At 36.1% G+C, this 26,388-nt stretch overlaps 1 protein-coding gene across 4 annotated transcripts in view; it reads right to left on the minus strand.

Annotated features, from left to right (window-relative positions):
* Positions 1-894: 894 nt before the first annotated feature.
* The window catches only part of LOC121405868 (amino acid transporter AVT1F-like), a 39,125-nt gene continuing 13,631 nt past the window's right edge, over positions 895-26,388 (minus strand). For 3 of the 4 annotated variants that reach the window (XM_041596842.1, XM_041596841.1, XM_041596840.1), the window contains exons 2-9: positions 20,400-20,522; positions 15,834-15,939; positions 8,137-8,308; positions 6,854-7,042; positions 6,098-6,342; positions 3,132-3,350; positions 2,028-2,226; positions 895-1,169 (exon numbers count right to left, since the gene is read on the minus strand). In XM_041596842.1, coding sequence (XP_041452776.1) covers positions 1,001-1,169; positions 2,028-2,226; positions 3,132-3,350; positions 6,098-6,342; positions 6,854-7,042; positions 8,137-8,308; positions 15,834-15,939; positions 20,400-20,507 — 1,407 coding nt within the window. In that variant the 5' untranslated portion in view covers positions 20,508-20,522 and the 3' untranslated portion in view covers positions 895-1,000. The remainder of the gene's footprint in view (positions 1,170-2,027; positions 2,227-3,131; positions 3,351-6,097; positions 6,343-6,853; positions 7,043-8,136; positions 8,309-15,833; positions 15,940-20,399; positions 20,523-26,388) is intronic. The other variant, XM_041596843.1, reaches the window with a different exon arrangement.

Consider the following 26,388-nt stretch of genomic DNA (forward strand, 5'->3'; position numbering starts at 1 on the left):
TGTTTTATTGCAATAAAGTATATAAATATATATATATATATATATATATATATATATATATATATATATATATATATATATCGATATTACATTCCGCGTGTTGGACACACATGAGATAAAAGAGACAAAGAGGTATTCAATGCATTGTATATGTATGTATGTACATCTATATATGTATGGATATACAGTTACATATGTATAACATACATACTTTATATTACCAATAATTAACTGACCTGAGACCTATCTCCACAAAATTAGTAAATTCGTACACCCTTTATCACAAGCAAAATAATTTCATGATCAAAATACATGAAAATTTGATGAAATACGGACAAGACTATAGGTTATGAATTAAATCGCAAGATGGAGGCTTGAAATTTATTCCTCGTATCATAAATTTTGTATCAGGATGCAGTATCAGATGAAATTCCAGATTAATTCTTCTTCTTCGTCGCTGTTCCTACTCCTCCTTTCCCTTCTTCTACCTCTTTTTTCTCTCTTTATTTACTTCTTTTCCTCATTCTCCATTTTCATGTTCTCCTTCTCGGCCCCTCCTTCTTCTTCTACTTGTTCTTTCCTTTTCCTTTCTTTCTCCTCCTCCTCTTCTTCTTTTTCTTCGTCTCCTCCCTTTTTCCTCCTCTTCTCCCTCTCTCTCACCTCCTCCCCTTTTCTCCTCCTCCTTCTCTTTCTTCTGCCTCTTCTTCTTCCTACTTCTTCTTCTCCTCTTTCCTTTTTCTTCCTCCTACTTCTCCTTCTCTCCTCCCTCTTCTTCTTCTTTCTTCTTCTTCTTCTTCTCCTACTTCTCCCTCTCCCTCTCCTTCTCCTACTTCTACTTCTTCTTCATCTTCTTCTTCTGATGCCGATTCCGATCAACGGTCATAAATTTTAAAAACTATTGGATTCCTGGTCCCTTTTCCACAAAACTCTCTTCGTTTGTTACACAGAACATAATAGTAACAGGGACCGGGGGGGGGGGTGTTCGATCGACTGGACTTCTTCACATGTCATAGTTATAGTAGGAACTTATATTAGCATAGCACGGTAGATAAACGTCGTTGTGGTGCATAATGAGACGATAGAGAGCTGTACCAGACGACATCCCTGCTCCAACGATTGCAACGATCACAATAATCACGTGACACGTGTTGGTTAAACACGCGGGAATTCTGTAATTGAGACAAACAAGAAAACATTTAAGAAATAACATGACTGTGCCATGTTCAGATCGAATCGATACAATACCAATTTATGTGTGAAATGTTTAATTCTATGACATTGTTACAGGATAATTATGGTTCAAAGAGAATGCGAATAGTAATGATATTGTTAGACAATATACGCTCGGGAATGATGCTGTGCACGTTTTAGAAAATACTTTAAAGTAAAAAGCATGTTTTATGGGTAATATTCACAATAATTGTCATTACGGGTTCAAAGAGAATAATTATATAATTATACACTTGGGAATATTAATGCTGTGTACATTTTAGAAACTACTCTGTGAATATTACCCATAAAACATGCTTTTTACTTTAAAATATCCCAACAAAATCAATTCTTTTTAACCCCATGTTCCGAAAACTTTAGTTCAAAAATTATAATTCTGTTTCTGTTTATGGTAACTCCCGTAGGAACTCGGTAGGACAGCATTTTGTGGTAGACGCCAAGCTGGTATATAGCCAGTTACCTAGGAAACATTTTTACGTCTAGGTTAATCAGTCATAATGGCTGACCTTATAGACGACATTTATTACTCTCGGGCCTTTTTATCAAAGTGGAGACAATGGCAGAGTGGGGATTTGAACTCAGAACCTTGTGATTGTGAGTTCAATGCTCTAACCACTGGACCACACGACCCTTGTATTATAATAACAGATCAAAATTAACGAATAACCTATGGTCTTTTCCCTTTGAACAAAGTTAATCCACACATACACACACAACCAGTGCGTTCATCTTCATCATCTTGAAGCAGCATTTACTTTGGAAGAAGAAGAAAGGCGTTGAGTAAGATTTATACTTACATACTCTCGGGTGCAACGGCTGGGGGTTCGAGACTAACAAGTTTTGCGTATATGACAATAGGGAGGATGAAATTAACGACTGCTACGAGCGGACCACCAACCAGCGGTAAAAAGGTCGTAAAGTGTGGGAAAGTAGTGGCGATGACGAGTAGAAAGAGCACATACAACGAACGGAGTAAGCAGCGTTTCCACGTGAATTCTGAAAGACAAATAGAGAAGAAAAATAGTTATGAAGGGGGGGGGGGGGATATAGGGATCACAAGTTAACTTCTCCAAAGATTTCAAAATTCGTATCACGAGATCGATTTTGCAATTTTTTATTCTTCACTTTTTTTAGGAGGGGGGTGTACGACATATCCTTGTGGTTGAAAACCCTTTTTTGGGGGGGGATTGTAAAAATATTCCTCCAAAAAATTTGCCCCTACCCTTTAGAAAATCCTGGATCTGCTCCTGGCCATTTCAACTTCGTCGTGAATAGGCTAGTTAAAATAATAACAGCCACCCCCCCATCATATGTTACAGGTATTCATCCCACACGATTTTAATCTAGTGGGGGTTGAGGGCACGAAATAATAATCTTCAATGAGCTTTTCAGTCTTCCAGGCGGCACAGAATATCCCATCAGGGGCTGCGAAAACGCGAGGGCTGGTATCTTCAACCCCGACACTCTTTCAGAACATGGAAACTATCATCAAAATATATTTTTGGCATGTTCAACCCCCCCCCCCCGCACTCACCCACACACTTTTCTAATCGTTCCACGGACCCAAATATAATGTAGGTCTATATATCAATGCATGGGCGGAAATCCCAGGGGGGACGTGTCCCCCCTACTCAAAATAGTAGGGGGGACACAATATCAAATATCCCCTACTATTTTGGGTCTTTGGTGATGCTAAGAAATATATCACTCAAAATGGGAATAAAACGTGCGTTTTGGGACGAGATGACCTTCCCTTTTTTGCTTGTCAAATATATTTTCGTCGAAATGACCTTAAATTTTAGGTAATAGCCTTTTTTTTGGCTTGTCAAATTTTCCAGACCCTTGTCTCCCCTACCTTTTGGGAGAGATTTCCGCCCCTGTATCAATGAATGCGATCCTACCGTAAGGAATATTGAAAAAATCTTCAGCATCTTGGAAGAATGGATTCGAGGTGATGATGATGACTGGTATCGTATAACACATTATTAGAATTATGAAGGGGACGGTGATAAAATGTGACGTCACAATGTCCAGGATGTTTACTGCCCCGACCGCTTGAAAAGTCTCACCGTAGATGAGGAGGCACGTTACGGTGACCGGAAAATAAATAATTGCTATAACTGTAAAGGGCAAGAGAATCAAAGATTATAAATGATTACTTATCCCAACTTGTATTGAGTTTGTTTTATTTATTATTTTATCATTGGAATAGCTAGGGTACCCAAAAAATGCTTCCAGTCGCCAGGCTTTTTTCATCAAGTCTGCACTGTAAAAACTGCGGTGTTAAAACTGACACCAATTGGTGTTAATAGAGGACCACATCCTGAGGTGTTCAAATTACACCCAAGAGATTAAACATAACACCTAGTGTAAATTTAACAACAAAAGGTGTTGTAATAACACCTATAGGTGTTAAACTAGCACCACCAATTTAACACCGGTGTAAAATAAGTGGTGTGGTCCTCTATGTACTCCGGTTAACACCACAGTTTTTGCTGTTTGTAAACATATACATATGCATACAAAAAGCCAACGAGAAAAGTTTATCATTGAATAATACAAGCAAAGTAAATTAGTACCGTTAGTTCATTACATGATTTGACACAAGCGTGCACCCGTCCCACACGCACACACACACGCGCGTAACACGCACACACCTACGCAAACGTACGCCCTATCGTTTGATAATACAGGATTTTAAAAAGTCAAGTGAATTAATGATTAATTTCATGAATATTCAGTTTGTATATACATGTAAACGAATGGCGCGTGTATAAAACCCAAAAGATGCACCTTGGTATGAGCTAGTTGACACTGGATATTCAAAGTACATGGTGCATTTTTAACACCTGAGGGTAGTGCAATGTCACAACATTGAATAGTGTTGATATTGACACCGTAGGTTTCAGTGTATGTTGTCTTCAGTAGATGTGAAACAATATCTGATGGGCAATAAAAGTAATTTGATAACGAGTAATTCAATGTTTATCTCTTATTTGTTGATTCGTTCATAACGAAAGCTGAATGTTTAATCTCCCCCATTAATATGTGGGTGTGTGGGGGATGTGTGTGTAATGGTACGGGTGTGTGGGTGAGAGTGTGTGTAGAGGATGCGTGCGTGTATGTGGGTGTTAGGATGTGTGGATGTATGTGTGTGGGTGAATGTTTGTGGGTGAATGTGTGTGGGTGTATGCGTGGGTAAAATAATGCAGTTTTTATGGTGTACGTTGTCTCCAGTAGATATGAAACAATTTGATGAGCAACAAAAGTAGTTTGATAACTGATAATTTCAATTATGTATCTCTTGTTTATTCATTCATAATGAAAACTGATGGTCCATGTACGAGGGTGTGTGTGTGTGTGAGAGAGAGAGAGAGAGAGAGAGAGTGGGTGAGAGAGAGTAAAGGACGGATGCGCGCGCGCGTGCGCGTGTGTGTGTGTGTGTGTGAGAGAGAGAGAGTGAAGGAAGGATGTGTGTGTGATGGTGTATGTGTGAGAGAGAGAGAGAGAGAAGGTGTGTGTGGGAAAGGGCGTGTGTGTGTGCCGATGTGTGTGGGTGTGTGGGTGTATGTGCGTGGTTGAAATAATGAAATGTTTTATTCTTATCGTACCGTATTTCACTTTGCTTTTATTATTGATAATTTTATTTATTATAATTTTTATTATCAATAATGTTCTGTTTTATGTGATATGTGTACTATGTTTTACAGAATTGCTGAAAAAACAGCATGAAGGCTTAGAGCATATTTTTTCACCGTATTGAATTAAATGATAAATTCTTACCGTATCGTACTTCACTTTGCTTTATTATTCAATAGATCTAACGTATAAATTCGTTCTGTGTTTTATGTTATATGTGTATTATGTTTTACAGAATTGCTGGAAAAGAGCATGAATGCTTAGAGCATGTTCTTTTTACCGTATTGAATTAAATGAACAAACGAAACGAAGCATGCGTCATAATTATCTCAAAATGTTACACCATATAATTATACTTTACACTTTATCTTGAAACACAACAACCTAATGTCTAGAACCATCTTCAAGGGGGAAAACACACACTTTCAGTTCCACACACAGCACCAAAACTCTGCAGAAAATAATCATTATTTTTCTTTAATAAAATTATTATTCAGCTGAGCTGGCCTATTATCTCTTTTACCGGTTTCTTTTCTTAGGTTTTCTGAAATTCAATCAGGCAGAATAAACCTTACAGATCGGGTGGGTGTTTCATGAAGCTGCTCGTAATTTAAGAGCGACTTTAAAAACGACTGGTCATCCTTTCTTGTGGAAAATGGTAAATTCATTGGCGATGGTTAAGCGCGTAAGAAAGGTTCACCAGTCGTTCTTAGAGTCGCTCTTAACTTACGAACAACTTTATGAAACGGCCCCCAGTACATAGCTTTTTTTTCAACAGATGAAATGTAGGCCTATATATACTCCATAAAACATCGAATTTTCAGATACACTGTTAAAAACCGTGATTTTACCCCCAAAAATAAGATTTTACAAAAAGCAATAACAGAACAATTCTGTAAATTCATGAAACAGGAAATTTTCTGTAATTTAACAGAACAGGTCTGTTTAAAAAGGGGAAAAGGGTCTTTTATTGAAGGAAATTTACAAGGTCACTATACACCAAATACCAATTTCCTGTAAGATTACGCAATATGGTACGATTACAGGAGTTCTCAAGACTGCTGCAGGAACTTTTTATTTTATGGATAAATTTTTCTAACAGTGTGTTTATCATTTTAAAGTGCATTGAAATGTTAATTCAATGCGCTATAGAGACTTTATTTTTTTAATATTAAAAAAAATATATTTTCCTTAGTAAATTGAAAGAAACCAGAATTTTCATGCGTACCTGCGTAACCAAATAGTACACTGGTCGTGAAATCTTCCGGATTACGCATATCGTGTTGCACTGTGGGATACACCGACTGGCCCGCGTACGCGAATATGATATCGCCCATAGATGACAAAACCTCTGCGGTTTCGACTCCGCCGTGGTTGTCGAGGTTGGAGTAGTACTCGTGGTCGAGCAGGGCTCCGATGAACAGGAACCCACCGGCCGTAGTGGCAGTGATGACGGCGAAGTAACCTGCAAACCTATGTAAGGGTGGTGAAAATATTTATATTTAAAAAGATTAAATTAACAAGTCATAATTATAGAAAGGAGAAGATATCAAGTCAGTTTTTTTAATTTATATAAGACCCTTTTTGTTTCTTTTCGTGTCATTCGTTATTCCATGTATCATCTTAGTATTACAAAAGTAAGCATTGTTCTATTTACCCCTATTCGTATTCTCTGCCCTTTTCCTTTCTTATTCTTCGATATTTCCATCGTCTTCTTCGATATTTCCACCTTCTCCTTTTGTCTCCCTTCATTATTTTTTTTATTTCCTTACCCCCCTGACCTTTCTCTTTTCTTTTTCTTTTCATTCTTCCGTTTTGCTCCTTTTCACCTTCTTGCTATCAACCTCAGAGCTTATAAGATGGTCAAAATAAACCAATCATCAATCAAAATATATAACCAATTTTTGAAGGAAGTGAATCCGTGGTCACAACCCCCTTCCAAAAAAGCTGACATGTGTGGGACCTACCCGGGGGATCCACTCACCAGAAATCCTTTGGAGTTCCCATCCAGAGGAAGGGGCAGACACACACTGCTACGATGGGCAAGTACGAGCAGACCGTGAGACGTACTCCGACGAGATTAAGTAATACATCGAGATTATCTGCTAGGATTAGTAATCCGGTCGTACAGATTGCGACGCCGTACAGATAAAGGAGAACAGATGCTATCCGCCTGATAAAAGATATTAAAGATAGAATAAAAGAAGGGGTCAGCGCGATGTAAAAATATAAAATCAAATATTTAGTCAGAACTCTTATGTTTCCAAATAAACAAGTAGTCCACGCTCGTTCTTCACAATAAAAAACACATTGTTTAAGCCTGTCACTCTAACAAAAAGTTGCTTAAACTCTTTGGTAATCTTTTCAACCAACCTTAACGAGTTTAAACAGTTGTTTAAAGAGTTTAAACAATAGATGTAAGACATGCTTAAAATTGTAAACAACGTTTTTACAGTGCTCTAGTACTTGGCTCTTTTCTTTTCTCTTCTCTTCCCTTCCTTTTCCCTTCTCTGGTAAGATTTCACCTCATTTCAACTTTTCACTGATGTCGACCACTAGCGTACCTTTGGTGGGGGGGGGGGGGGTCTGGGGGGCTTACTGCTTACGGCTTACCCCCTGACGAGTCACAACTCATGCAAGGGACGTATCCCTGCCCCCCCCCCCCCCCCCCCCCCCCGATAAAACTTATCCCTGACGAGCCACAAGTGGCCCCCTCCTTTGAACTTGAAGACCTTTTTTTTTGCTTGTTATTTTTTTGCTGGTACGAAATGTCCTTTACTTGTGGGTGAAGACCCTTTTTTTCTTGTCAAATTTTTAGGCGGACGAATTTGCCCCCCCCCCCCTTGGAAAATCCTAGGTACGCCACCACTGCTGTCAACCATTTCTTTCTTACTTTTCGATTTCAATCTCTTTCATTCCACCGTCAAACAATACTTTTGACAGTCCATGACTTCCACTTTGTGTAAAAATTCTCTTCATCATACTTGTCCACGATACAGAAAAGATGTGGTACACCTCCCATTCCATGATAACAATTTTCCCCTCTTAATTTCTGTTTCTCTATTATGGTAACTGCCCTAAGAACTCGGCAGAACAGCTGATTGCTGGTAAACGCCACGTATCAAATTCTGCTTTCAAAAACAAAATTAACAAGTTAGTCATCATAAGACTTATCAATAACCATGTCTGCTTTGTGTTAAACATGTCATCTGATTTTTTTTTACAAACAATCGTTTGAAAAATGAAGATAAAAGTAAATGATCTCACCTGCCCCAAATTCCATACCCCTCGTAGGCGAGGGCTGGGTAGGGATATCGATGGATTTCTGTTCTGTATTTAGAAAATCTATGTCGTAAGATGATCCAACTCTTCGATAGTAATGTTCCAGAGAAAGCTGACAGAAGCAAGGCAACAATGGCCACAATAAGACCCCATACACCTAATATGGAAAATAAAAGAAAACAGGGGAGTGGGAGCTGTGAAGGCTGGGGGCTCAGCCCTCCCCTCCCCCATCCCTCTTTTTTTCTTAGGCAAGAACGGAAATCAAAGAAAACGTGATTTTTAAAAAAAAATTTAATGCATGTTTAACCCCCCACTTTCAACTCCCCCTCCACTCCTTTCAAAATCGTTTCACTGCCCCTATTCAGTATCGTCAAAGAAAGCCTGGTGCAACTTCTACTGGTATTAGTATTACTACTATTATACTACTTCTACTACTACTACTACTACTACTACTACTACTACTATACTACTATTACTATACTACTACTACTACTACTACTACTACTACTACTACTACTACTACTACTACTACTACTACTACTACTACTTCTTCTACTGCTACTACTACTACTACTGCTACAAATTAAGAATAATAACAATATTATTATTCTTATTATTATTATCATTATAACTATATAGAACAGTTGTAATACAATGCTTCTAAGCGCTGCATATTATGACCCCGGTACGGCTACCCTAATATGGAGCTCGAGCACTAAGGGAAATTCTTTTTACCAGGTACCCATTTACTACATATTATGGGTGGGAAGTGGCAAATGTAGATAAACGCCTTATTGCAATGGCGTTCAATTGCAATAAGAAAAAAAAAGAAAGGTTGAATAATTTCCAAATATCATGTCCAAATCTATTACAAAAATTTGATTTATTTTTTTATTGAAAATGGCAATTCTTTCCTCGCTCGCTCGCATTTTTTGTTATTCATTTATGTATTTTTTTTACTCCTTTTGTCATAGCCTTTTTGTGTATCGGTTAGGGATTTTGTCAAAACATTTGTGCGAAAATTTAAACTTTAACAAAAATGGCGGCCATTTTGGATTTTGATGTTTTCGCAACAAATAATTCGAGGCAGACCTCTTCAGTATCGTTCTTCATGTTATTCTTTAAACGTGAAAATAAGCATGGTCTATTTAGTTTGTTAAGACGGTCGAATGCCCCCCCCCCCCCATTTTCCGATATGGGCCCCAACTTAGTTTGAGTAATGGTACCTCTTTCGGAAAAAGATTAGTGTGTTATTATGTGTTATGCCGTATTTCGTCTATACATCAATATTCAAGACTAGTGTTTGAATATCAATAGGCTTTATTTAGTATTGCACATAACTATCCATAGCTGCATGGGTCCCGGACATGGGTCAAAGCACTCTCACCAATAGGAGGGAATGCGTGGAGTATTTTATTACCCAAATCACAATAATACATGTCACATAATGTGATCTAACAAAATAAATGATGATCTAGATTATTCCGTGATGCAGATTCATAAGGTTCGTTGTTCCGAAGGTCGTTTATCCGAAAACGAAATGAGGTTCGTTGTTCATTTCGTTTTCGGACTTGTTTGTTTGTTTGTTTGTTTGTTTGCATTTATTTCTGCGTTCAAAAACACAATACAAAATTATTTATAATTACAAAATACAAAAATAATTCATAATATAAACAATGTGGTCATATTACATAATAAATACAAATAAGGATGTGAGTATAAATTAATCTTTTATAAATGTAAACATATACATATAATGTAAAAAATGAACGCAGGAGACCACCATCGTGAGCGGTTAGGCTTGAATTGATGGCGGCCTCATAAAAGATTCGTGACTAAGATTGATATTTACTGACCAAGTGGGTGCATTGCAAGTGCAGGTGCTGGTGCTGTGTATAGCAGTTGAGTAAAATCAGAATATTAAATAGCGAATGTGAATATTTGAGTGAATGTTTTAATTTGGAGGGTGGGGTTGATAAGATTGAATGATAGTTTTCTTTAGAGTGGCTTTTAATGAGTATATGGTTGAACACGTTTTAATATTGTTTGGAAGACCATTCCAAATGTCAGGACCATGGTGTCGTATTGATTTAGAGGCAATTACCAGTCTGGGGTTAGAGAGGTGAAAGTTTCCGGATATGCGCGTTGGGTAAGTATGGACAGTACTATTAAATTTGAACATGTTATCAAAGGACGAAGGGAGCAGTTTGTTAATATATTTAAACATAATTATAGTTATTTGAATAGTATATAAGTCGGCAATTTTTAATGTTTTCAGTTTAAAAAATAAAGGATCGGTGTGAGCCAAATAATGTGATCCTGTACAAATGCGAATTGCTCTTTTTTGTAATTTAGAAATAGAAGTAAGTTTTGTGGAACCACAATTAGCCCAAACAACGTTACAATATGTTATATACGGGAGTATTAACGAATTATACAATAGAAATAAAGTTTTGTGTGGTAAAATAAATTTCAACTTGGAAATTATTCCAATATTTCTCGAGATACATATAATGATATGGTGCAGATGTTCATTCCAAGACAAAGCTTGATCTATGATGACGCCTAAGAATCTAGATTGAGTCTTCCGCTCTAATGGTGTGCCGTCAATCTGTAAGTGAATTGGAGAATCTGTAATATGAGAATGTTTAAAATGGATGAAGTGGGTCTTTTTCGAGTTCAAGGATAGTTCATTAGCTTTAAACCACTGTGAGACTTTAATTAATTCAATATTTAAGATGTTATTTAAGGAAGTTATATTTTTATGAGAAAAAAATATATTTGTGTCGTCAGCAAATAATACAAATGATAAAATGGAAGATGTATTAATAATATCATTGACATATAATAAAAATAAAAGGGGGCCTAGAATGGAACCTTGAGGGACACCACATTGAACTGGAAGTAAACTAGAATCGTTGCCATTAAAAGTGACATATTGTTTTCGGTTTATTAAATAATTTTTAAACCAAAGGAGTGATTGACCGCGAATACCATAATAATTAAGTTTTGAAAGTAAAATATTATGATTCAGTGTATCGAACGCCTTACTGAGGTCACAAAATATACCAATGACATGCTCTTTGTTGGCTATGGCGTTTGTTATTTTATCGTAAATTTGAATTAAAGCCAAGTTTGTGGAATAATTTTTTCTAAAGCCATATTGATTAGAAATTAATAAATTGTGTTTGTTGATAAATTCATAAAGTCTATTATAAACTATTTTCTCGAGGATTTTGGATATACTAGGGAGAAGAGATATAGGACGATAATTGCTTATTTCATGAGGATTGTCTTTTTTGAAAATTGGATTGACTTTGGCGATTTTGAATAAGTCAGGAAATATACCTTGTGATAGAGATTTATTAAAAACATGACTAAGAGGGTTTGCAAGCGGATGAATTATTTCTTTTAAAAGAGACATACTAATTTTATCATGCCCATGAGATTTGGAGCTATTAAGAGACCGTGTAATGTTGAGAATTTCTGTGGGGTTCGTAGGGTTCAGGAAAAATGAATGTGGATTAGGTTCGGGGAGGTAATCTGTGAAATGCGCATTTTGGCTATTGATCTTGCTTGCAAGTTCGGGTCCGATATTTGTGAAAAATGAATTGAATGAGTTTGCATGAAGGGAAGAGTCAACTTTGGAACCATTTAAAGTCATGTCATCAGTAGGTGGGGGATCTACACTTGTTCCCATTAGTTCTTTGATGATTTTCCAGGTAGTATAAGTGTTTGAACTGGCATCTTTTATTCTATTAGTATAATACATTTTACGTGATAAACGAATTAATTTTGTTAACTTGTTGCGATATACTTTGTATTTTTTTAAATTGGCTTCAGTAGGATTGCGTAAATGTGACTTGTAAAGGCAATTACGTGTCTGTATTGATTTTAATAAACCTTTTGTTATCCATGGTTGTTTGGGTGTTTTTCGATTATTTTTTACTTTTCCTATGGGAATATTCTTTTCATAATAATGTTGTAATTTATTATTTAAGAGATTATACGATGTGTTTGCGTCAGTTTCATTATAGACATCCTCCCACCCCTCAAGTAATAAGTCTTGCTTCATTAATTCAATATTACGTTTAGATTCTTTTCGATATGAGTGTTGGTTAATTGATTTGGGGCACGGTAATTTCATTTCACAAGTTAAAAATATTGGTAGGTGGTCTGAAACTTCAGAGCATAGAATTCCTCCTATCATTTTATTATTCATGTTGCTATGTACGTTGGAAAAAATATTGTCAATTTGAGTAGATGAATTTGGGTTGATTCTAGTGGATTTATTGATGAATGAATGGAAGCCGAATGAGTACATTAGTTTCATAAAATTGATTGAATGATTACTGTCGACCGAGGGTAGGAAATTGATATTAAAATCACCAAAAATAAAAGCATGTTTATTTTCATTACCTATTGCATATAAATATTGCTCTAGCTCTTCACAGAACAAATCAAGATTAGAGCCTGGTGGTCTGTAAATCAAACCTATGATGATATTTTTAAATCCTGTGTTTTCAATTTCAATGAACAAAGACTCTGCATGCAAGAGTTTCACATCGGAACGGATCTTAAATTTTAGTTTATCAATAATATAGAAGGCCACGCCTCCGCCTCTTTTTCCTTTGCGGTCTGCCCTTATCAACTTATAATTTGGTAAATTAAACAAATTTGGGGAATTATCATGCAACCATGTCTCGCTAATACCTATAACAGAAAATTTGAAATTATTCAATGTGTGTAAGAGATTTTCAAAATATTCGAAGTTTCTATTGAGACTTCTTAAATTTGCATGTAAAAGGGAAATATAATCGGAATTACTATCAAACATATTATTAAATTCTTGAGGTGTATAGTATTTGCTGTCATGTGAATTGTCTATGTAATTATCAAGAATAAAAGAGAGGGACTCCATCAAAATTGATAAAATGTAAAGTACCATAAACTAAGAAAGGGGTCAACTGCAAGGGTGCTTGTGGTGTAGGTGCGCTTGCTAGTGATTGAACGAGTGTTCATGTATGTCTGTGGTGCAAATGTGCAGTCAATATCAATATAAATTACATGTACAAAAAGAACAAGACCCATCTTGGTCAGCAAGAACATATCATTGGAAGCATTAGAGCAGAGCTCAACCACCCAAGTACATATAAGATTTGAAATCATTACACTTTAAAAAAAAATAAATAAACGGTCAGTTGAAAATGAATTAAGAGTATACCCAGAAATAAAAGTTAGGTACAAGTCTAGCGAACGATTAAAAAAAAAGGAGATTGTATCAATCAATTTTAAGTAGCAGATTGATGCCCTTGCAGTGCAGGCCTATTAAACAGTCACTTTATTCCTGTTCTGGTGAGTATTTTGATAGCCATGCATGCATGACGGAGTTTCCACGCCTTCTCTGATCAGACACGGGCAGGGGTGAACATGCGCGAGTTAATAATCAACATAAATGTCGGGCTGTTTTGGAAAAAAAAACATGTGATGAAATGTATTAAAGCCGGGTGTAATGCCTACATCAATCAGTATTTAAATACCTGACCCGTTGGGTGTTTTAGTGATTTAAAAGCAAAAATATGTGTGCATTGATCATGCATAAAATAGCCCGCTTTCTCTGATCAAACAACGCATGTGCGAGGGTGTCGGGAGACACACAAGTTAAAATTAACATATTTAACAAGTCAATGTTATTGGTAGGGTAGATTGAAATTAACCCATGCATATAATAGCGAACATAATAGATGGACGTTTGTTCATGCATGTATAGCCACACCTTCTCTGGCAAGGTCGCATGCGTGTTTTTAATCATAAAGCGAATCTGAGACACACGTAGGCATGGTAGGTGTATCTTCATGTTCAATATTGGATAGCCACGCCCCCAATAATCAAACAGTGTACGTACATGAGGCATGCAAGCACGCGACTGGTGTTAATGTCTTACCATGCATGAACAATGGAATAAACCACAAGAATTCATTGATCGTTATACAATATTGAATTACAAATCGTTTAACATAGCTGGTATCAACACCAATAACAGAGATAATGAACCTTTATCTATTGCTTGTCAAAGAAATTGGATTACATCGTTTAAAATAGTTGAGGTGATCAATGAAATACCATGGATGAACAACGAAATTAACTACATAATATGCGTTGATTCTCATACAAATTGTTTAACATAGCTGGTATCAAGATCAATAATAAAGATAATAAACACCTTCATTTATTGCTTGTCAAAGAAATTGGATTACATCGATTAAAAATAGTTGAGAAGGTGATCAATGAAGATGCAATTCATACATCCATGCATGTCTGAGTTGTCACACCTTCTCTGACCAGATACGGGGCTGAACATGTGGAGTTAATACACATGAATATCGTGTTGATTTGGAAATAATGAGATGTATTAAAGCAGAGTATAAAGCCCACATCGATCAGTATTTAAACACCTGATCCGTTGGGCGTTTTGGGGTGAGTTAAAAGCAAAAATAGGTGTGCGTTAATCAAGCATGCAAAAGCCCGCCTTCTCTGATCAGACAACGCATGTGCAAGATATCTGGAGATACACAACATTAACATATTTAACAAACCAATGTTATCAGTAAGGCATATGGAAATCAACACATGCCTGTAGTATTGAACACGTTAGTTGAATAGATGGAGGTTTGTTCACGCATGTGTAGCCACACACACTTACGAACCTCATTTCGTTTTCGGACTGACGAACCTTCGGAATCACGCCACAAAATAATGTTCGGATTAACGAACCCTTTTTCGTTTTCGGATTGACGAACATCGAGGTATAGGCAATTTACGTGTTTTGGAATTACAAACCTTCGGAATCACGAACCTTCGGAATTACGAAGTGTAACCGATTGTGAGACTCAGTATTGGTTGATATATTTATATCATTTTTGAGGGAAAAGCTCCTTTAAATATCCCCGATTTTATTTGTACGCCATTTGACTATAAAACCGATTGTGATTGTGTATGATTTCCCTTTTAAAGAGATTAATACGATTTTCAAATACAAAAATAACCATGTAACCATAACGGGACGAAATATGTTGACTTCGAATATAAAGTCTACTTGATGAACTTTAAGCTTGAAAAAGATCAAATTAATAGTAATAACATGAATGAATATTCCTCAAAATTGAGATTACATGTTTTCATCCATTGACCAAAATAATGTTTATGACATCGTTGCCCCAAATTTAATCACAGACACTATTTCTTTACTTATTTTCTGCCCCTGAAATACGTGGTTATTCCGAAGGCTCGTCAGTCGGAAATAAGGTTCGTTAATCATTACAATTTCGGACTAACGAACCTTCGGAATTACGAACCTCATTTCGGACTAACGAACTTTCGGAATGACGAACCTCATTTCGTTTTCGGACTTACGAACCTTCGGATATGCAATCCTTCGGAATAACGAAGCTTCGGAATTACGAATGTAATTATGCGTTTTTGCAGTGCTTTGACAAAAGTTCGAGCCTCCCATTGAACGAATCTTTTTTTTCAAAGTTATCTTTTATCTATAAAAAAGAGATAAGACTCTAAAAAAAATACACGTCCAAGATTTGCAGTCCGATTCAAAGCCCCAAAGCAGAGTTACCCCTTATCGTTGGTAGGGGGGCAGGAATCCGCATACCGCCCCTGAGAATACCTACCAGTCCTTGAAATAGCACCAGGAAGTATCTGAATCCCTAAACCGGCAATCTTTCCACTGATGAGGGCTGTTGCACTCATGATCGAAAGACCGCCATGGCTGAATTGCTGGAGAGAAACAGAAAGACAGAGTGGGAGAGGGGGAAAGAGAGAGGAGGTGGATGGGGGATGGGAATGGATAGATTGAGGAGCGGCCGGGGGAGAGGGGAGAAAGATGAGGGGAGGGATCAGTGGTGAAGGGGAGAGAGAGAGAGAAAAGGAGAGGGAGGGAGAGGGATGGGGAATGGGGATTGGATAGATAGAGGGGCAGCCGGGGGAGAGGGGAGAAAAATGAGTGGGAGGGAAGAGAGGAGGGATCAGTGGTGAGGGGGGGGGAGGGAGAGAGAAAGAGAGAGAGAGAGGATAAAGGAAATAAAAAATATGAGAGGGAGAGAGAGAGAGAGAGAGAAAAAGAGGACTTAGGGGGTTGGGTGGGAGAGAGAGGATGAGAAAGTGATGGGAGGGGGAAGGAGATAGAGTAGGGAGGGAGACAGTGGAGAAATTGAGAGCAAAAGGGATGGAGATATATAGACGGAGATAGGGGGAGAAAGGGGGGGGTTGCTTTTGAAGTTGAGATATTTTTTTTTATTATGTCGGTCAAAGCAATACGTATCACATAAAACAGCTCAATAGAATCAGTTATATTTTATACTTAGAAATATCTGACAATTTTTTTAATATCAAAAGGGGGGAAATGGTAATGTCGGAGAATTTTCCCAAAAATGTACAGATAATAATGGAAGAGCTTTATTATATATATATTCTCACTTATTTATTCTCACTTATTGCAATATTCTTATGAGAAACTAAATTGTCATGATGAATCCAATCTCTTTTGATTAAAAAAGTGATGTATCCTTCCCTCTTTCATTCACGTTTTCATTTGAATTTCAAATTTCCGTGGTATCATCAGACGACTAAAAGTTTAAAGGTTTAGAGACAGAAAACAATAAAATTCATGAAAAATGGACGTAACCCCTTTTTGACAAATGAGTTCTTCAGAAGAGTTTGGTTGAATAGCGGTTAGGTCCACTCCAAGAAAATCATGTTTTTAATTCTCCCATATTGCAAGATTCTTATGCGAAACTGAATTTTCATGATACCCTACCATCAGAACATAAAATTGGGTATAAAGAAATCTACCTGTCTTCATATTTTCAAAGATATTCTTTTCCAAAAAAATCTGTGTGGACCTAACCCCTTTTGTAAAAAAGTGATTTTTCTTTGCCATTTTAGTTCACTTTTTAATGGGAATTTCAACTTTTATTTGGCATCAACTTATCTATTAAAAATATATACATTGAGACATAAAAATCAAATTTGATGAAAAATGGACCTTCAAATGCAGAATTCCCAAATTTACTTAACCTTGAACATGGGGACAGGGGGGTTGAGACGTTGAATTCAAATACATGCGCCATCTAATATTATTTTTATCATTATTATATTTGTATTTTGTTAACTTTTGGACTCCTACAATTTACAAGCTTTTTAAAGAAAGCTTTCTACAGGTGTTCCATTTTTCATTTATTTCTATCACTTACATTATTAATTTACTATGCTTATGTATTTGATCGATTTATCTTGTATATACATGTGTACTTAAACTGTACATATTTCGATGTTTATAATTGAAAAGAATAAATGAAATGAATTGAATTAAATTGAAAAACAAAATATCTTTTCTGGGGGTGCAGCGACATAATCCGGTTAAAAAATGTTCTCACTAAAGCAATTCATGCGGGAAATGTGACCTGTTTGTTAATCCAAATAACGTGCTCTTTTGTAAATTTTTAAAGCAACCACAACCTTGAACATACCGTGACATCAGTTAACTTGGTTTACTTTTTTTGTTTGGGGGGGGGGTTGGTTCTAAAATGTTCTCACTAAACCAATTCAAGCAGAAACCACATTGACAAGTTGCCAATTTAAACCCAACCACTTTGACTCTCTTCCTTTGGTGGGCTGAAAGGCGTATCATTCATGGGCCACTAAATTACATGCATGTTTTCTTTTCTCCCCAGAACATTAGAGTATTCATATTGTATGAAAGGCGGAACAATAATTCTGAAATGCTCTGTAAGTGCACACTGTTAAAAAACCATCATTTTACAGAAAAAAAGAAGATTTTGCACTAAACACATGCCAAATAAACCATCTGCAAGAATGTTCAACCCTGAAGGAGGCAGATGTAACCCGTAGAAGAAGAAGAACCAACTAATTCATTTAAAAGATATTATTTAACTTTGTGAGCAGCAGATTTAAAAAAAATCATCATATCAAGATGAAACATGTGTACAAGTACATGTATTAGAACTAAAAACCCTGAAAATTACCACAAGACAAAACCAATTTTGTACTTAGGCGTCATAAAGCAACCACCTTGACAAGTTGCCAAGTTAAACCGACCCACGTCGACTCTCTTCTTTTGGTGGGCTGAAAGGCGTATCATTCATGGGCCACTAAATAACATGTATGTTTTTTTTCTCCCCAAAACATTAGAGTATTCATATTGTAATGAATGGCGGAACAATAGTTCTGAAATGCTGTTAAAAAAAACCTGATTTACAAAAAAACCCCAGATTTTGCAGAAAGCAATAACAGAATCATTCTGTAAATTCATAAAACAGTACCTTTTCTGCTATGTAATAGAACAGGTCTGTTTAAAAAGCGGAAAAGGGTGAATTCTTTAAGGAAACTTTTAGGGTTCCATACATCAAATACCAATTTCCTGCAAGCAATCTGGTAAGATTATAGCTAGTGTTCTCGAGACTCTGCTGTAGGAACTTATTTATTTTAAGGATAAATTTTCTAACATCACTTCTCCATATAGCAGCGTGAAATATATAGTACTAAACCAGCAGATAAAATAGCCAACGAGTTTTGGAAGCTAACCAGGACCCATCAATCGAAGTGAATAGGCAATGTAAATCGCCATTTAGATATTTAAACGACAAACAGATATTTTGTTAAGTTATCATGAAGGTATAGTTGTTTGATTTTTCTACACACTTAGAAAAATCAAACAACTGTCTTGATTTAAATCTAGGTTTTTAATTTTTGTTTTGATTCATTTAATGTGATATCATTGATATGTCATGTAATTTTGATTGTGTACTGTATTTTACTTTATATTATTTGTATTTCATTATTTTGTAAATCTATACAGGGCTCCTTTGTAAAGCAGGCCTTTGGGCTCTGAAAGGACTACCCTGTTTTTAAATAAAACTGAATAAATAAATAAATAAATAAACATGTTGGGCAACATACCGTCCACTGCCACAGTGTTGGGTAATGTATGTTGGTAAAGATATATATATATTCTGGGCAATTATTATCCAATTGAGCAACTTTATTAACCCGATGATGAGTTTTTATTACCAAATGGCAAATTGGGCAGATTTTAACCAATAGTGGTGTGGACAGTATGTTGCCCAGAGTTGGTTGAAAGTTAGCAATTTTTTGCCCAACTATTCTAAGAGTGTATACTCTAGTAGAACAAAAAACAAAGTATAGCAACCAAACAATAACAACATAATAATACACTGATAAAAACTAGTGGTAAATAATCCTACAAGTTTAGGAAGCTCAAAATTAGTGAGCGAGTTAATACTATTTTTTAAAGTCATTTATTTAATAGTAAAATAAAGAAGGTATAATTTACCAAGTTCTTTTGGTAGAGATATAATGGGACGAACTCACATTCATCGCATAGGCAGGGTTATATAATACAAATATTTCAAAAGAACATACACGGCTTATAAGTACAATTTCTTCTTCTTTTTCTTCTTCTTTCCCTGGTTCGCAACGGGGTTCGCAACCAGTCATGCAGGATTGACTATTTTTACCACAGCTTTTGTTCATTTTCAATATAGCCCCTATAACCAGAAAACACTTCTGCTCTTTTCGTGAATATATTGTATTTTCCAAGACGGTGTATAAATCTATTTACATCACGCATTCAAGCATTCTGTTTTCAATGGTGTTTTTTTTAACCGTTGATCTGTGTAATCTTGAAGCTAATATTTTTGATATACTAGTAGTCCGCATCATGGAAAAACTGTTTTAAAAATGTACTGTTTGAGAACATTGCAATGTTTAAGACCATTAAATAAGTCATTGAAATTCATGGATTATTCTTTCTCGTTTAGAAGGACACTAATCTGACGAAAATTAGTGAAATTGTAACACAAACAACCAGCTATTTAAAATACCGAATTCATTATTATTTTAATATACTTTCTAATCGATCTTTGGGCTTTGAAACATCCATACATAGCGTCCATTTTTTCAACGAGTAGTCAGATTCATACAGGCATGTAACAAGATCAATATTGATTTCAAGGCAGATAAAAAATTCTTGAAATTCAAATTCTGCCTTAAATTGGTAAAAAAAATAAAGTTTTCAATTTTGTACGTTGTGTAAAATCTTAAGGCTAGTACACAATAGAATAGAACATCCAAGTATTATACTTTATATCATCAGTAGAAATATTTCAAATATTATGAAAGAACTGAGAAAAACTCACCGACGAATGTGATGTGTTTTCGATATGCTCATCTTCTTTGGAATCTTGTCCTCCGTATGATTTTCTTTTTTCAAGCATTAGAGGGTAGTCCGCATTGTCACTTGCCATGATGAAAGCGATAATCTGTATTGATTAAAAGGCAAGAATTGAAATTCGAAAAAAAGTTTCTCATTACTTCATTTCATGCACACTGCAAAAACTCCGGTGTTGATTTAACACCAGCCCGGAATCTATAAATGTCCACACCAGTGAAGTGTTAAACAACACCGGTTTGGGTATTAGTCTAACACTGTAGTGATCAAAAGGCAAGAATTGAAATCGAAAAAAGGTTCCTCATTACTTCATTTCATGCCCACTGCAAAAACTCCGGTGTTGATTTAACACCAGCCCGGAATCTATAAATGTCCACACCAGAGAAGTGTTAAACAACACCGGTTTGGGTATTAGTCTAACACTGTAGTGATCAAAAGGCAAGAATTGAAATTAAAAAAAAGGTTCCTCATTACTTCATTTCATGCACTCTGCAAAAACTCCGGTGTTGATTTAACACCAGCCCGGAATCTATAAATGTCCACACCAGTGAAGTGTTAAACAACACCGGTTTGAGAATTATTCTACACCAGATAGGTGTTTATACAACACCAATTAGTATTAAAACGCCATCGGTTTGATTCCAAAATGGAGTTGTTTCAATACTCCTCTGGTGTGGACATGATATAGATTCCGGGCTGGTGTTAAATCAACAACGGAGTTTTTGCAGTGCAAGAATTCATTTCAATTCAATTTATTCATTTCGGTTTTAATTCCTCGACAATAGAAACAGAGATTAAAAACAGAGTGATTGTTCCACTTTATACACTGTAAAAACTGCGGTGTTAAAACTGACACCAATTGGTGTTAATAGAGGACCACACCTTGAGGTGTTGAAATTACACCCTAGAGATTAAACGTAACACCAGAGTGTAAATGTAACAACAAAAGGTGTTGTAATAACACCTATAGGTGTAAAACTAACACCACCAATTTAACACCGGAGTAAAATAACTGGTGTGGTCCTCTATGTACACCGGTTAACACCACAGCTTTTGCTGTGTATGTTTGCCATTTTGCCTCCGACGAAGATTCTGCTAGGATCGAAAGTTTAGGCCCCTTTTGACTCTCTAATTTACTCCATTGGCTCTCTTTTTTTGGTAGGCGGTTTTCTGCAGCTTCTTTTTGCCATAAAAAAGTAAATAAAAAATGATTTAAAGTGAAACATGACTCTGGAAGATGGGGAACTGAGGGGTGCTGAAACACCCCAAGATTTTATTTCAGGGGGCGTTATTTACCTATACCCACCCCTGGATATTAGGTTGAAAAGCCCCCCCCCCCAAAAAAAAAAAGGGAGGATATTGCTTCCAAATAACAGATTAGGAAGAAACAGCACTTTTTGTCATGCTTGTCATTTTTTTGTCTGAACAAAACACAACACCCCTATGTAAAAATTTCCATATATTCTCTATATTATACTGTTTTCTTTTTGTCTGTTTTACGAAGTAAGAATGCCCTTCTGTAAAATTGTACTGATTTGTATCGCTTTATATTACTTTCTATTATGTTTTGAATGGAAATGAAAGAAAAGAATTGAATTGAAAACAAAAAAAATCATTCAGATGGCCCTGAAGTGAAATAGTGAAATTAATCATAACGGCTAATTATTGAATTATGCATATTGCACTTACAGAGTATGAATTAAGTTTATTTAGATGAGAACACGTTAAAAACGAAATTTATTGAAAGTGTTGTGTATGGTGGTTATAAAGGTATTACATATATTGATTGTAGCAAATAATTATAATGATAATAATGACAATATTACTACTAATAATAATGATAATAACAATAATATAGGATTTTTATAGCGCACGTATCCACCTTGATAGGTACTCAGGCGCTCCTATAATACACACTTTATTAACTTATTTATTTATTTAACTATCTATTTTGTTAAACGTATTTTATACTGCAGTGTTGGTCTGATCAGTTTTGAAAAAAAAATGCTTTACAATGGTGCTTAAACAAATGTCGTTTAACATGGAAATACCATGTAAGGATGTACCTGACAGTTCAATTTATATATTTGTTGCAATTACTGTTGTACTGTATTTCGTTGTTATTAATTTGATTTGTCATTGAAAAGATAACTTGTTATGTTTGAATAATAATAAAATCCCTGTGGAGGGGAAACAAATCGAAAAAAAAAATGTACATCGTAAACTACTAACAACAAAACATCGAGAGTGGATAAACGGTAAACTAAACATTAGATACACTTCATGAACAGCACTGTTAAAATGCTGTTGAATCAGTATGAAAGGCTTATGTACATAGATTTTAAATCTAAACACGGATGTCCAAGTCTAAATATTCACTGGGAGTCCATTAGAAAAACGAAACTGGCTCCAACAGAATTATGAAAATGATTTTCTTTTAGGCCTACATTAGAATAACTCAAATAAACTGTTTTTTATTATGTATATGCTTTATTGGGTCAACACAGACCAAGTATAAACAAAAATAACAAATCAAACATAATTAAACTATTTACAAGTAAATACAATATCAATAGAAAAAATATAAAAATAATGATAATTTTCAAAAAGTGGAAAGTTTTATACAATGGCACAGACGTGATACTTTACACAACTTTGATGAATTGAAGCATTGGTATGCTTAATTTGTACACAGTAAACAGGATGCATACAATGATACATGTACAGATGACAAAAATTATAATTCAAAATTCCATTTATTAAAATAGTTAACAAATCTTGCCACAGGGGTGAAACCTTTTCACAATCACAAAATATATGATCCGATGTTTCAGGGAATTTGTTGCAAAATTCACACAAAGGGGACTCAAATAAACATTTATCATTTCCACATTCCTTCACTATGATAGAGCATTGTCGTGAATGAGCTATTTATGTTTTCAATTACTACGTGACGTGATTGGCAGTCAAAGAAGAGCACGGATTAGTAATGCCAGTCACGCATCAAGCGATCAAAGCTAGTACATGTAACATTACTGGTATTTCAATTACCACCGGTCGGTTTGGAGTCGGGTTCGGTTACATTCGCACCAACGAAAGCAACTCCAGTCCGACCTAAGCTAATACATTATTTCGAATGGCATATCATCATTTGGTTTGGAGTCGGTTTCGGTTACAGTCACACCAACGAAACCGACTCCGAACCGATCAAAGCTGATACATTATTTCAATTATCATCGGTCGGTTTTGGAATCGGTTTCGGTTACAGACACAACAACGAAACCGACTTCAGACCGATCGAAGCTATTGCGTTATTTCCAATGACGTACCATCGGTCGGTTTAGAGTCGGTTTCGGTTACTGTCACACCAACGAAACCGACTCCAGATCGGTCAAAGCTAATACAATATTTCGAATGGCACATCATCAGTGGTTTGGAGTCGATTTCGGTTACATTCGCACCAACGACACCGACTCCAGACCAACCTAAGCTAATACATTATTTCGAATGGCATATCATCAGTTGGTTTGGAGACGGTTTCGGTTACAGTCGCACCAACGAAACCGACTCCAGACCGACCTAAGCTAATACATTATTTCGAATGGCACATCATCAGTTGGTTTGGAGTCGATTTTGGTTACATTCGCACCAACGAAACCGACTCCAGATCGGTCAAAGCTAATCAATTATTTCGAATGGCATATCATCAGTTGGTTTGGAGTCGGTTTCGGTTACATTCGTTTCAACGAAACCGACTCCATATCGGTCAAAGCTAATACAATATTTCGAATGGCACATCACCAGTTGGTTTGGAGTCGGTTTCGGTTACATTCGCACCAACGAAACCGACTCCAGACCGACCTAAGCTAATACATTATTTCGAAAGGCATATCATTAGTTTGTTTGGAGTCGGTTTCAGTTACAGTCACACCAACGAAACCGATTCCAGATCGGTCAAAGCTAATCAATTATTTCGAATGGCATATCATCAGTTGGTTTGGAGTCGGTTTCGGTTACAGTCACACCAACGAAACCGACTCCAGACCGACCTAAGCTAATACATTATTTCGAATGGCATATCATCATTTGGTTTGGAGTCGGTTTCGGTTACAGTCGCACCAACGAACCGACTCCAGACCGATCGAAGCTATTACGTTATTTCCAATGACGTACCATCGGTCGGTTTGGAGTCGGTCTCATTGGTGTGACTGTAAACATAAGCTTTCAAATCGCTTAGGATAATTGATAGAAAAAATTGCTTATGTAAAAGAAAACCCCTTGATGTCATGGCCGTACGTCTGGCATGGGGGGGGGGGGCAGTTGCCCTCTGCCAGGTATTTTGAAAACTTACAATTTATCTTAACTGAAGATTTTCGCGCAATCCTTCGATTTCACTTTTTAAAAATGAAAAAGCGCCTCATATGACAAACTTGATCTAGGCCCTGGGAACGATTTTTGTTCTGCACTTGCTGGTAGATATGTGAAAAGTAAAAAAAAAAGGAAAAAAGTAATTAAAACGGGTTTCACACTTTGCTATTATCATACCTACCTACCAGATTTACAGAAGGTGCTGGCTATGGAGAATAACACAGGTAGCACCCCAAGCAGCACCTCCGATTTCCAGAACCATGACCTGGGCCCCATCTTACAAAGAATTGCGATTGATCCGATCAATCACAAGTGTGGACGGCCAGCAACGTCAATATCTGTTATGCATGTTTGTTCAAAATATTTTCTAACTATGATGTATATTCAAGCATTCATTGTTGCCTTGAAAATTCACTATGCCTGTGCTTCTTTTTGTTTACAATGGACATTGTGCAAATTTCCTGTAGAAAAAAATTATGGCACCGATGGATTTCCAAGGAGTGACGACTGATTGGATCAATCATAACTCTTTGTAAGACAGGGCTCTGCGTACGCCCATGATTAATGCTGAAAATTTAGTAAAATCACACAAAGACATTTGCATTTTGGCTCCAAAACTGCATGACTGAGCTTGCGCATGAATCCGAATCAAGTTAACGATCAGTCCGAAGTTTAGTATAGAATTTGAAAAGGAAATGATCCAGTAAATAGTTTGTATTGTCGACGAGAAATCTTAATCGGTGAGGGCTCGTTTGGTGAAATGCCTTATTCTTTGCGAGAAAATATTGGACTTTGCCACCGTTTTCAGTTCAGTTCTCATTAGTTTTTGGTCAGCACCAGGCCAGCACTAAAATAGTCCGCACCGTAAGGGTTCAGTAACTGTAGCAGAGCCGTGCTACGATGGTGCTGGTCTTGTGCTGGTAAAAAAAGCACCAAATAGCCTACGCCATTCATGAACTAAAATGTTACGATTTAGTCCGGGCCTGGTCTGGAACAGCAAGATACTGTTCATTATTTGAACCAACTTGAATTTTGGATGAACTTAGCCTTTAAAACAATTGCGACATTTATAAGTTAATTACATTTTTGACAACGTTTGAGGTTGGTTCCTTGATATTTCGTGTACATGCAAATTCTATAAATTGCTAATATAAAATTTGTGATTCGAGAGATCATGTATAGATAAAAACATTTTATTGACTTAATGATGTTTGACAAAGTAAAGGCCTATAGGCCCTCACGGCAGGACTAGCGATCGACCTCATCATTTATTTATTTTACCAATTCATACATGCATTCATTCATTCATTCATTCATTCATTTGTTCGTTCGTTCGTTCATTCATTCATTAATTCATTCATTTATTAAATAATCAATTAATTCATGTATTGATTGATTGACTTATGTAATTATGTGTATGTATGTAAGGGTGTATGTATGTATGTATGCATTTGTCTATCTATCTATCCATTTATTCTATCTATTTGATCATTTATTTATTCATTCATTTATTTATTTATTTATTTATATATTCATCTTTATTTTATTCACTTGGGATGTCATATTTTCACCCTCAAAAAGGGACTGAA

This window comes from Lytechinus variegatus, chromosome 19 (assembly GCF_018143015.1).
Source record: "Lytechinus variegatus isolate NC3 chromosome 19, Lvar_3.0, whole genome shotgun sequence".
NCBI lineage: Eukaryota > Metazoa > Echinodermata > Echinoidea > Temnopleuroida > Toxopneustidae > Lytechinus > Lytechinus variegatus.